A 12,483-nucleotide genomic window follows, 5' to 3' on the forward strand; every position below is an offset into this window, starting at 1 on the left:
TGTAGTTGTTTTGGCTTTCTCATGTTTTTGCAGATGTTACTGTATCGTAAAGGTTTTGAAGACACCATCTTAAAAATGTCCATTTAGAAAAATATCTGTATTAGTGTGGACTAGACCTTTATATGCAGTTTTCTCTTCATAAAGTTTTATGAGATGATACACCCATGTTTTATTCTAAGGGACTTTTCTTTTATAGGACAATAAAGTGAGTGGAGTGACATGCTGCTCTCGCCTGCTGGGCTGCTCTTATCTGTCTCCCTGGGTGCTTCCCAAGCCTTATGTGCGCACTGAGCCCCTCTGTGCTCAAGATGAGTTCTTGATCCTGGGAAATCGAGCGCTGTTTGAACGTGTCTCCTACCAGGAGGCTGTGTGCACTGTGCAGGCTGTGCGAGATCCACGCGCTGCTGCCAAGAAGCTCTGTTCGCTCGCCCAGAGTTACGGATGTAAGGACAACATCGGAGCCGTGGTTGTGTCCCTACATATCGGCGAGGACAACTGCACCTGTGAGCCACCCGTCTCCACCACTGAACCCCGCGGTCCCCATCCGACCCCTTTACCTGTGTCTGTGACCCTGGGCCCCAGTGACCCGGCCACTCTCTCCTCCAGCAGTGGCATCGTATCAGAGTTCAACAGTGAGACATCAGCGTCAGAGGTGGGCAGTGAGGCGGGGTCCACTGCATCTGATGAGCACCCGTCATCTGGCACTGCACCGCGTCCAGAGAGACGGTGTAGCCTTCACCCTGCCACTACGTTGTGTGGGATCATGGTGCCAGGATCAGCTGGGACAGGAACACACCCTGGTCTGTTCCAGCGGCAGCCCTCCTGTGCCACATTCTCAAGTAACCAGTCTGACAACGGCTTGGATAGTGATGATGAAGCTCCCCTCGAGGGTGTGATCTCAAATGGCAGCAAGTTAGAAGTGGAAGTAGATATTCACTGCTGTGCTTTCCAACTACGGTCAGGGGCCCCTGAGAGCCCCAAAGACCAAGACCTTGAAAAGCGTGGCTCTGACTTTTCCAGTGGTAAAATGCGCAGGCAGAACAGTGTGGTGGTATCAGCGACAAATGGCTGCCTACTGGCTGTTTGTGGGAGAGAGATCGCCGACCTCAAGAAGTCACCTTCTACGTCCAGCTTGTTTGGGAAGAAACTTTCCAATGGATCTGTGGTGGCTCCCGAGGATAGCCATAATCTCATTGAGGTGGCCTTGGAGGCTCCTAAGAAGAAGTCCGGCTACTTCACTGCCCCAGCTCAGCAGGACCCAGAGGACCAGCTTATTGTACCCCCTTGTCTAGAGCAGGAAGTGAGGGAGCAGCTTAGGGGCCAGAGCCCTATAGTCTCCAGCCTGACTGGACTGTCTACAACCTCCTCCTTAAAAGACCCTGTGTGGGATCATCCACATCCTCCTGCCTTTCCCCCAAACCTAGTCCCAGCCCCAGGCCCAACTCCAGTCTTACAGCAGGAAGTGTATGATACTGCCTTCTAGAAGAGAAAGCAGAGCGCCATCAGGCTGCAGTTTTATGATTGTGCCATTCCAGAGAAACAAAGGAGATTTTCTTCAAACATGTAGTATATTCTGATTCAAGTTGCCATTTGGGTCTTTTGTGAGGACAAAGCAAACTTGTGGAACGCTGATGTTATCATGTGATGCTGCTTCACTAAGTTGGGGTGAAATGATTTGTGCACAACAGTCAGAGTGTCCAACAAGAGAGCGACCAAGATTGCACTGATGATGATGATGATGATGATAATGTGAAAAGTTTGGCTACAATAGACCAAAAGAAGCCCGACATGAAATGAGATACCTCATGTTTCTCATGTCAGCAACATTTCCCTTTATTTGGAATATCAAGCAATCTGGAGGGTGTGTATGAGAGCGTATTCAGAGAGGTTGAATCTCCTCTCCAGGGGCTCCTTGGTCTCTCGGGTCCTGGAGTGAAGCCCTATAACTGAAACTAGAAAAAAGTGCCTACTGCAGACGTTTCAGCCCAGACCTCCTCCACATCCTGGCTGAGTATTGGGATGTGATCTTGGTACATCTGGAGGAGGGACAGTCTCAAAGAGACCGACACTGGCACATCTACTGCTTTCCTCCTCTTCATATGGCTTAAAAAAGGAAATAAGTCTGTATAATGTGTAAGACACATAAGACTAGAAGATGTGAAAACAAAATAACTGTTCATACATTGCCAGAAAATGTATTATGTTAATTTTTTAACATTCCCGCACAATACAGGACACACAAAACCCTCTTCACAGAACAAATTAAACAGCATAGTACACACTGGCCAGTAATACGCAAAGGTGTACCTGAGCTGTCAGCATCAAAATTGATGATGATTGATATTTGAAAAAAAAACAAAACAAACAAATCTATTGAAGAACTAAAAAATCAGTTGTTTAACACTTCAATCTGTGACATGCATGATCAAATGATCTTATAAATTACATAGGAAAGTAAAATTTCTTTATCTTCTTGTCCTGTTGGTTTTAATGCCATCGTACAGTGGACTGGAGATCCCAGGATGCATCAGTGTCATTTAATTTCAGTCTAATCAGTCTGTCAAGGTGTTAAAGTGAGTTATTACATGGTCCGCCAGTTGGAGTTGAATGATGGATATAGTATTTGTATGGGGTGTTTTTTGGGAAAAAAATCTCCACTTTTGCTAAGATTGCACATTTCGTTAATCATAACTTTTGAGGCTGCTAAGACTTTATATTTGAAAACATCCATTGTTGTCCATGCAAATAGATTTGGTTGTTAATGAGCCACTTTTATATGTAATCATTGTTTAGGCTCAGTCCTGAATGCACAACCAAACACAACCCAGATGATGTTCAGGATGTGTAATTGTGGCCCACTGTAAAGTGAAGTTTAAGAAGAACCCGGTCTGTGAGTTCATGATGTCGTACTATTTGTGGGCAGAATCTGCAATTCTGTAAGAGGATGTGATATTTAATAAACATATAATTATATTTAATAGATAAACATAAATACATCTATTATTGAATAGAATAATACTTACAAATATATAAACTATATTGTTTGCAGAATTCAGGACACGAACAAATTGTGTCTCTTTATATTTTAAAGTTCTTTACTTTTCACTTGCACATTCTTCATATATGCCTTTTCCTGTTAAAGGAGAAATGCTTTTGTAAAATCCAACCCACAATTAAGGTACAGAACATTGTCAGTGCAGCAGCACAAAGATATAAAGTATATTTTCACCCATTCATTTAAAATATTTCAGTCTCTTTTCTTTTAAAATATGTGGAACCAGAACCAGTCAAAGGCAGATAGTGCAATAGAGTTCTATAGAAACTATTTATTTCATATCATCAGGTGAATATAATGCAGCCCTTAAAACCTCACTTCATCCATTCCCAAACCTCTTTGCCTTGTGCCAAAAGAGAAAGCAGCTGACATTCAAATCGAGTCGCCTTTAGATTTTACTTTGTCATACTCAGCCAAATACTGGACAACATGCAGTGAGATGAAGCAGTGGTGACGGCGGCCAACCTCACCAGTGCCGTGTCACCACCTGCTGTCGTAAGAAGGCCAAAGTCAGGTAATTACTCATGTTGGTGATTACTACATTATCTGTACATTTTCAGTTGCCACTCCACAACAGTGGTGTTATTCTGGCATTCCACAGCTGTTGCATAGCTGGACCTTTCTTCGTTCTATTTAGCCTTAAACCAACACTACTCAGTATTTGTGAAAAAAGAGGCTCTTCGTCTTTCATCCCATTCATTTTCTATTTGTGACTTTTAGTCCAGGATGGTGTGTGCTTTCTTTTGGCAAAGCCCTTGCCCTCACTTTCCCCCAAGTAATGCGTGAGTAATGCGTAAGTCAGTGGTGAAGCCTTAATTGCTATGTGAGTTTTTGTAAGGATTAATCACTATTAAAAGCACTTTGTATATAGAAATATAGAATTTCAGAGTTATGTATATTTGAACATAATATACAAAATAATGATCATTTTAGTGTTCTGGGATTATTGTGGCTTCCCTCTGCCTGACATATCACCTCTTATCTAAGAATACATAGCCAACAGAAATGATCACGTAAAATGTTGACTGTGCTACTTTCCTTCTTTAACATGTATTGTATGATAAGCATTTATTCTTTTTATGTCTGCTTTATTTTTAATTTTGATTACATTCGGATTTTACAGAATGTCTCCTCATAATAATCATCATTATATGCACTCTTACCTTCTCTGCCAACATCGCTCTACCATTCCACGGGGTTTTCGGGCCCTCTATTGAGTGGAAATGAGCAAATTTATTCTTCATGTTTATTCCTGATATACTGTAGGGGTTGAATCTCTATTTCCTGATTACCTGGCATTCATGAAAGTATTTTTTTCCTCACAATGTTGCCACCGACTGATCCGATAGTTATCATGGCTCACATTAAGTCATTGTTTCAGTCTCCATTTTACTCTGAATTTTGACTTTAGTGTCAAAGTTTAAGAGTGTGGGATTATCTCTGTCCACAGTTAAGAATGGGAAATTACATTTAGTGGCTGGGCTGATGGTTTGTTTTCTGGTCCAGGCTTGTGTGGTGTCTGAGATGCCAACCACTTCATGGTATGATAGATTAGAGGAAAGCCAGACCTCTCCTACCGAAAGATACGTAGCATGTCACCCAGACCGCTCTGATTAAAGCCAGAGCAACACTGACAGGCATGTACATGTACCTGCCACACAAGAAACTAGGAAAAAAAAAAGATGACAGATTTTGATTGGAAAAAACACTGACACATCTACTGAAAAAGGGGGTCAGTTCAAGAAAACAAGTTGCATTTTCCATAGGGATGGTGATGTTTACTCTCACAAATATGCAAGTGTCATCTGTATATATTTATTGTAATTCAGTGGTTTAATTTTAGTCACCTAAAACTACAAGAATCCCTTCTTTCAATGTGTCTAAAAATTAATCTCGACTGACGGTACGTATGTAACAAAGGTTGTGCGTGTATAAGTTGTGCAACGTTATTTTGTGACTTTGTCAAATCCTTTCATTTTCAGTCCAGTTTTGCTACATCAGCAATTGAGAATTTCATGATCAACACGTGCGAAACCACCTACTTCAGTTTTTTGATACAGTTGTACATTCACTGCACATTTATTCTGTCAGTCTCTTTGTTGACAACAAATGTTAATGTCCAGTACTGTGCATACTTTTAACATAAAGGATATGACCCATGTACCAGTAGATCAGTGTGTATGTATATATGCCTACTGTATGTGTAGATGCAGGAAGAGAGAACACAGGGTACAGAGAAGTGCAATACATTGGTGAAAATGTTCCCTTTAATTCTTTAGTGGAGGGGGTCCGGTGGTGTAATATGCACCGATTTTCAGACTATGTGCATTTGAATAGGCTACTGCGTCAGTGCTTTTTAAACTGCTGATTCATTTACTAGCTGTAAGGGATCCTTTCCTCTCTGCAAAGGAAGTTAACAAGCTCTGTGTACAACTCAGCTGCGAAATGTCTGTGTTTGTGTGTGTAAAATGAAGCTGACATGTACAAGTATAGTTTGTGTGTGCATGCTCCTGTGGGTACGGACTGACTGTAATTCTGCGTGAATATGGCGAATGATCCTGATTGAAGATGCTCCATGTGACCAAAGTAGCCATTGTTTTAATCTCACAGTTCCTTTCTGTGCATTATTTTCTAGAAATGCTTGAATATTTTTTTTCTCAATGCCAAGAAGCTGATGTTTATTTTTGTACTTCATTGTTTCATGCAAATTTATATCTCTCCACTTCAGAATTCAACATGATTGAGGTTCTTCAGAAAACTGTCACTCATTATGGTACTTATTTTAAAGTACAAAGTATAACTGTATTTAATGTTGAAAGCATGGCCCTAGTATATACATCAAGATAAAAGCTTATGAGTACATACGAAGTGTGAATTATTTGTACAAAAAGGAGCATATCCAATATTTTAAGGTTTTTATTTTCGCATGCAGATTACTGCTAAAGTTGAGTTTTGTTTTGTTTTTTTTGTTTTTTTTTTTGTTTGTTTAATCTTTAGGAAAGAGTTTCTTATTTAGGAACAGGACTAACAATGAGCACTTTTGCTGTTATGTCAGACTGCATTGTACTCCCTTGGACTCTGAGAGTGGAAGATGGTTGGTATTTTATTTGAAATGCTGCTATCATTAGTTTTGAGCAGACAAGATGTTTTTTAATTAACTTTAAGCCAAGTAGCAATAAAACTTTTTACTGTGATTTTTTTGGTCCAGTGTCCATTTTGCTCACCATTTATAATGATTTTATGCCAATAAATATACAGTAATAATAGTGTAACTGATGTTGTATTATAATTAAAAGTTTTTATAAATATATCTTGGGCTTCATTGAGATTTTCCTCCAAAGGTAATGTACACACAAAAAAGAAAATACAACAAATGAAATAGTGAAAGCGTCATGTGTAATCTCCAATAGACTATGCACAGCCTCACTACTTCCTGAACTTAAGGTGGGTTTTTTATTTCCTGTCTTTCATTATTGGACACACTGATTAATCCAGGTGTGCCTAATTAATCAGTAGTCACAACAAGAAGTAGCAGACACACCTGGATTAATCAGTGTGTCCAATAATGAAAGACAGGAAATAAAGGACCCTCCTGAAGTTCAGGAAGTGGTGGGGCTGTGCATAGAGCCCATTGTTAAAACAAGAGATTCCTGAACACAGTAGGTCTGCCATCTACTGGTAAAGTTTGGAACAGCATCCTAAATTCTTGCAGATTCAGTATTGTATTAAAAATCACCCACTGACAAAACTCCTGGTCACAGTATTTTTACTGTAAATGTTGTAAAACCCCTTTAGGGAATAAATACACCTAATTTGTATCCTTTTTCCAAGTGGAGTTGGAAAAGATGGAAAAATACTGAAGGAGCCAAGCCACTATTACCCATTATTGTCACTGCACTCAATCTTTTACCATTTATTTGCATTTTATGACATGTATGTATCACTTATGTCATATACTTGAAACACTGAACCCATCTGATCAGTGAAAATCCCTTTGTATTTATAGAAGAAACAACAAAAACTTAACCTGACCCCCCCCCCCCCCCCCCACATCAAAAGCCTCCTTTGCTGAATCACAAGAGTCTGTGTGAGCTGCCAAAAGATATAATATTTCGCTTATTTTTAATATGATCAGCAACTAAATGGAAAAAAAGCCTGAGCATAGCATGGGAAATTATGGGAATACATTAACCTGTTTGGGGAATGATTATCATATAACCTTACAACACAGAGAGAACACAACTCACTATATGTTTATAGTGTCTTTATTTGCATTTTATCCCATAATCATTTTTCTGTATTAAAAAAAGGTGAAAAAAATCTTTATATGGTTCACTTCATATAGGTTATCTTTAGAAGTAAACATTTGTAGAATATGTAACAGATATGAATGTCTGTAAACTTGGAAAATGACAGAACTTAAAAAACACTGATGAAAAAAGTCACTTCACAGATCACATTTGACAATTAATACAGTTAAAACGAATATAACAAGAAGCTTCTTTATTTAATTTCACATATATTTCTAATCAATCCTGTTTTGTTCATATATGTCAAAGAGGAAAATATACTTTCACAAACTGTTTTCCTCATTCCTCCTTTGCCTCTTTAGCTCTCGTACTGCTCTGAAAGCTCTGACAGCCAACACTGCACCAAAGATAAAAACAAAGAACCCCAGAACCCCGAAGAGACCTGCTGCAATATCAGCTCCGTGAAACTGGCACTCAAAGCCTTTATGCCCCTTGCTCTTATAGAGCTGCTCTCGCTCCGTACATATGGGATTATTGTAGGTGTCCTGCACTTTAATAAAGAAGAAGGCCAGAGCAGGGATGTAGCCGAGGCCGATGAGGAGGTTTATCAGAGCCTCCCCCAGCAGCACAGGAGGCCAGCGGTACGGCACTCGGAAAATCCCCAGAGCGAACATCACGCAGGCGTAGATCATTAAACACCCGGCACAAGCCATGGTGAAGACGTACGGAGGCCGCTTAAGTTGATGGAACAGCTGGTCCAGCTCTTTCACCCGGTCCGCCTCTGTTCCACTGAAGGCACTTGCTCCTCCGAAATGATAATAGTAAATTCCTCCGAGGCTGGCCAGGTCACGGTAACCCCCGTTGTTGCTGTGCGGCACACCGGCACAGATGACAATAAGCAGATTTACAAACAGCTCCATAAGCTGGCAGAGGCCTGGGAGACGACACAATTCTACCATGAATATCCAGTATACAAACATGAAGGCTGAAATGATTAGGCAGTTAATCACCAACTGCCTCAAAAAAGAAACACAAGGACAAAAAATAAGATTATTTCCTTATTTTGGACTGATGTTTGAATAAAATGAGCTATTAAATCTGGATCCCGGCCTCAGAATGTGGGACAGTCCTGTTATATTTCCTATATTTTGTAAATACAACAAGTAATCATCAGCACCAAATAAAATAATACAGACGAGGTCAACCGATAGTGGATTTTTAAAGGCAAAAATGATGACAGTTCAGTGCCAGTTAAAGAAAAAAAAAAAGCAGTAGCAGATTAAATGGCTGGCTCCATCCTAAAAATTTTACATGCCATAAAGCATGTCTGAAATCAGCTATATTTCACTTAATTAGAGACTGCTTAACTATTGAACTGAAGAGTTCAGTCGAATATATCTAAATTGCTGGACATAAAATTCTAATTAATTCTTATTTTAAGTAATTTTTATATGTATCCTTTATATATCTATGACGGTCCCAATGAGATCTCGTCTTCCAGGGAGTCACGGTCAAAATGGCAACAACTAGCAGCTTTACATAAATAACCATTTAACATATAAAACATACTAAGAACATGAAAAAGATAAATAAGGTAAAAAAAAATTAGATGCAAATAGACAATACCAGCGATATCCATAATTCACACCATCTACAGACATAATTAACTAACTGTAAGAAACCAGGGTGGGAATTATTTTCATCTTCTGAGTGTTTTCTGTCCCTATTTCCCACCTACTGTTGCCTACCTCTGTGTATATCACAACAGAACAGTGAAGCAAATCCCTATCACACTTCCAACTAAGCTCTTGAAAATCGCTATACAATTTTAGATCTTATGAGCAATGTATAAAATGTGTTATTTATTGGGGATCAAAAAATACTAAAGTATGATATACAGCTAAATATGGGTGGCTCATGATAAAAATATATAGTAATAGTAGTAGTAATAAAACTGCAATACATAGCAGTATTTTAGAGATATAAATACAACTTGCCTCTTGAGGTTAAGATGTATCTGAGATTGTAAAGAGCTTCTTTGTGTTGTCTCTCATAATACTGCCCTTCAGAGTGATAAACTGATGTTTCTCTGGACCTACAAAAACAAGAGCATTTATAGTGAAGACATTTTACATCAAAATAGCACGTCAACATTTAACTTAACCACATGCTGATTGTGTACAGTCAAGTGTGGAGGACTGTCAGTGGGTGTGTATGTGGGCTTGTCTATACTGTGGGTCTCTTACAGTCTGGAGGGTGCTTCATGACTGTGGTCTCTATAAGCAGGTGACTCATGGTGAGAGGTGCTTGTCATGTCCCTCTGTCTGTTTTGTTTGACCCTCCTGTCATCAGCAGAACCTCTCTCCTCCCTTTCTTCTCGACTCCTGTCCACGTCTCTTGACTTGTGGTGTCGATCTCTGTTATCATACGTAGAGTGTTCTACGTTGCGTGAGTAGTACCGGTCTCGGTTCCTCTCCTCTGGGTACACATCACTCCTTTGGTGATTTCTTCCTTTCTCTGGCATCTTCCTCTGCCAACAAAACATCACAGACACTTTTGGCATCAAACCCTAAAAGAACTATAACTATTTTTGTGGCAACTTTCAAATGAAATTTCCCTACATTTAACTGCTGTACCACCATCTATGATAATATTATCCTTTGCATTTTTACTGACGTTGTAGATGTCCATAAAGCAGGACAAATAAATATTCCAGACTTTTTCCAAACTGGTATTTTTTTACTTAAGACCTTGACTTTATGTACTTTTATACTTGTATGCCTACTTTTTTGGTTGAGACTGTACCTGTTGTGTGTAGTAGAAAAGTTTGTTTTTATAATAATAATGATAAAAAATAATAATGTCAATAAATGTATGAATGAATGTATGCATAATTCACAGTAAATTATGTTTTACTGACAGAAACGTTTTCAAAACTTATGAAAATCACAAAAGTGCATGGATATCACACAAACAAGTTTCACTAGAATCATTCCAGTACCAAACAGTTAGTGAAATCAGATCTAGTTTTTTATGTTTTCCTCATGTATTTCTTATCCTACAAGATTATGTGCCTTTGAGCATACTCTAAAATTTGACAACTGAAACTTTTTTCCATACTTTATTAAGACTTTCACACAAAATTCCGTACATTTCAAGGTCTTAAAAACAGCGTGTCAAAATTCCATACTTTTTTAAGACTTTCAAGACCTGTGCAAGCACCCTGATAAAGGGTCAGCAACAAATTCAAAGGTTATTGTATCAAATCAGAAAAAACTGAGCAAAAGTGACTTTTTCAGTAAAATATCACCTAAATATAAAACAAGTGTCTATAGCAGGTGTATCAAACTCATTTTAGTTCAGGGGTCACAAACAGCCCAATTTGATCTCAACTGAGTTGAACCATTAAAATAATTGCATAATAACCTATAAATAATGCCAACTCCAAATCTGTCTTTGTTTTAGCGCAATAAATAAATTGATAAAAAAATAAAAAATTTTATAATGAAAATGTTTACACAAGTATCCATTCACAAAAAAATGTAAATAACCTGGAGAACCATCAACAACCTGAAATTTCTAAAGAAAAATATGTGAAATTTTAGCAATATTATGCCTCAGCTTATGGTTGACATTATGTGGATTACAACTTCCAGATCACAGTGAATCTGCAAAGACACAAAACATTTAGTAACCGGCATCTGGAACTGAAAAATATAGTATTTAACTTCATGATCAAAACACCTGGTCAAGACTTAGTGACTCCCTTGACTGTTAATGTCTTCTGTTTAATTTCAACACTTTGCAAACTCATCCTTTGGGCTGAACTGGAGCCTGTGGTGGGCCGGTTGTGGCCTGAGGGCCATATGTTTGACACCCACGATCTACAGCCACTTCTCTTTGTCAACTACATGGGTTTTACTGGTGAGTCAATAGAACAGAGGATGATGCGCTTCCATTTTCACTATTAAGTCTTTAAATATCCAAATGGCTCATATCTGATGAAAATAAAAAGCTGAGAAACTGCATTTTACCTGAATTATTTATATGCATTAATGGGGTTTATGATTGAAAATGTATTTAACATTTCAGATCAGTAGATGCTTTTGGTCACCAGCAGCTTTGAGGGTTAAACACCCCATAAATGAAATGAAATGTGACTCTTATGACCCTGCAACTGCCTGAATGGATTAAAGGAAGCAGGATAAATATATTATACATTAATACCTGGACCACAGTGTCACTGATGATCCGGTATCTGGTTGTAGGTAAAGTCTCAGTGGGGCAGAGGAACTGTGAATTTTAACATATTCACAAACCTAAGTCCATGAAATTGAGTTCTTACTATGTTTTGATTGTTTGTTTGTTTGTTTTAATCTATAAAGCAAGATTCAACTTTCAATAGGCCCACAGTTCATTGCTCCGCTTCTACCTTCCCTAAAGCGGAGATACTGGATTTCATAACCTGAAAATGTTTAACACACAATAATAATGCACAGAATAACAACGTTATTTTGTAGTCTAATAAATTAATACGCTCTTTGCTTACCTTCGGAGTCAGTATTTGTGCTTTCGTTACTCTTGTTTTTGTCCAGGCTGGGGAAAAAGAACCAAACAAAACAAAACAAAAAAAAAAAAAAGCTAACAGCCCACTGTGTTTGTTTCCTGTGTTCAGATTTCCTGCCGTTCACCTGTGCGGAGCCACGCCCACTACCTTCCTACTCTTCGTGGGAAAACGGAACGCCCTAGTTTCAAACCACGGTTTTACGGAAATATCTGCCGTAAATGCATCTTCACGCTTCTTTTTACGTCAGTCATAAGCTCATAGTGTGTTGTGATTAGCGTTAGTGTTCATATTTTACCATTTTATTGTACAATTACACCTTATTTCATCACTTCTGACAGGAAAAAAAAGTTTGAACAGAAGTACTAACGAAGAATACTTTTATACGGTAACGATAAAACCTGAAAGTATGCAAATAGTTCCAGGTTTGTACCGGTGCTTAACTTCTAAATTAAAAAGTGCCATTTGTGTCCCAACCCGGACGTAAACGCACGCAGCGCACGCGGTCACGCTTCAATCGTAAAGCTCGTGGAAATAATCCGTGATACAGCTCGTGGTATTTCCGCTGAGGTTTGAGTGCATTTCAGAATTATTGTCGACTAAAATAAAAACAT

At 38.7% G+C, this 12,483-nt stretch overlaps 2 protein-coding genes across 4 annotated transcripts in view; one reads left to right on the forward strand and one right to left on the reverse strand.

Annotated features, from left to right (window-relative positions):
- phlpp2 (PH domain and leucine rich repeat protein phosphatase 2) overlaps positions 1 to 6,249 on the forward strand; it is a 46,185-nt gene extending 39,936 nt beyond the window's left edge. Inside the window, exon 19 of the mRNA XM_030127071.1 lies at positions 197 to 6,249. Coding sequence (XP_029982931.1) covers positions 197 to 1,483 — 1,287 coding nt within the window. The 3' untranslated portion in view covers positions 1,484 to 6,249. The remainder of the gene's footprint in view (positions 1 to 196) is intronic.
- A 1,071-nt stretch (positions 6,250 to 7,320) lies between these two features.
- Positions 7,321 to 12,372, reverse strand: marveld3 (MARVEL domain containing 3). Of its 3 annotated transcripts, none has more exons than XM_030162849.1 (4): positions 11,997 to 12,372; positions 9,552 to 9,835; positions 9,303 to 9,400; positions 7,321 to 8,239 (listed from the first exon to the last, which is right to left on the reverse strand). In XM_030162849.1, the coding sequence occupies exons 2-4, from the start codon at positions 9,827 to 9,829 to the stop codon at positions 7,629 to 7,631; spliced, it is 987 nt and encodes a 328-aa protein (XP_030018709.1). In that variant the 5' UTR covers positions 9,830 to 9,835; positions 11,997 to 12,372; the 3' UTR covers positions 7,321 to 7,628. The 3 variants fall into 3 exon arrangements, with proteins under 3 accessions (XP_030018709.1, XP_030018706.1, XP_030018717.1); XM_030162846.1 differs by lacking the exon at positions 11,997 to 12,372 and adding an exon at positions 11,855 to 11,983; XM_030162857.1 differs by lacking the exon at positions 11,997 to 12,372 and adding an exon at positions 11,855 to 11,894 and having other exon boundaries at positions 9,552 to 9,839.
- Between the last annotated feature and the right edge of the window lie 111 nt (positions 12,373 to 12,483).

The sequence above is a fragment of the Sphaeramia orbicularis genome, chromosome 3, assembly GCF_902148855.1.
Source record: "Sphaeramia orbicularis chromosome 3, fSphaOr1.1, whole genome shotgun sequence".
In the NCBI taxonomy this organism is placed as follows: domain Eukaryota; kingdom Metazoa; phylum Chordata; class Actinopteri; order Kurtiformes; family Apogonidae; genus Sphaeramia; species Sphaeramia orbicularis.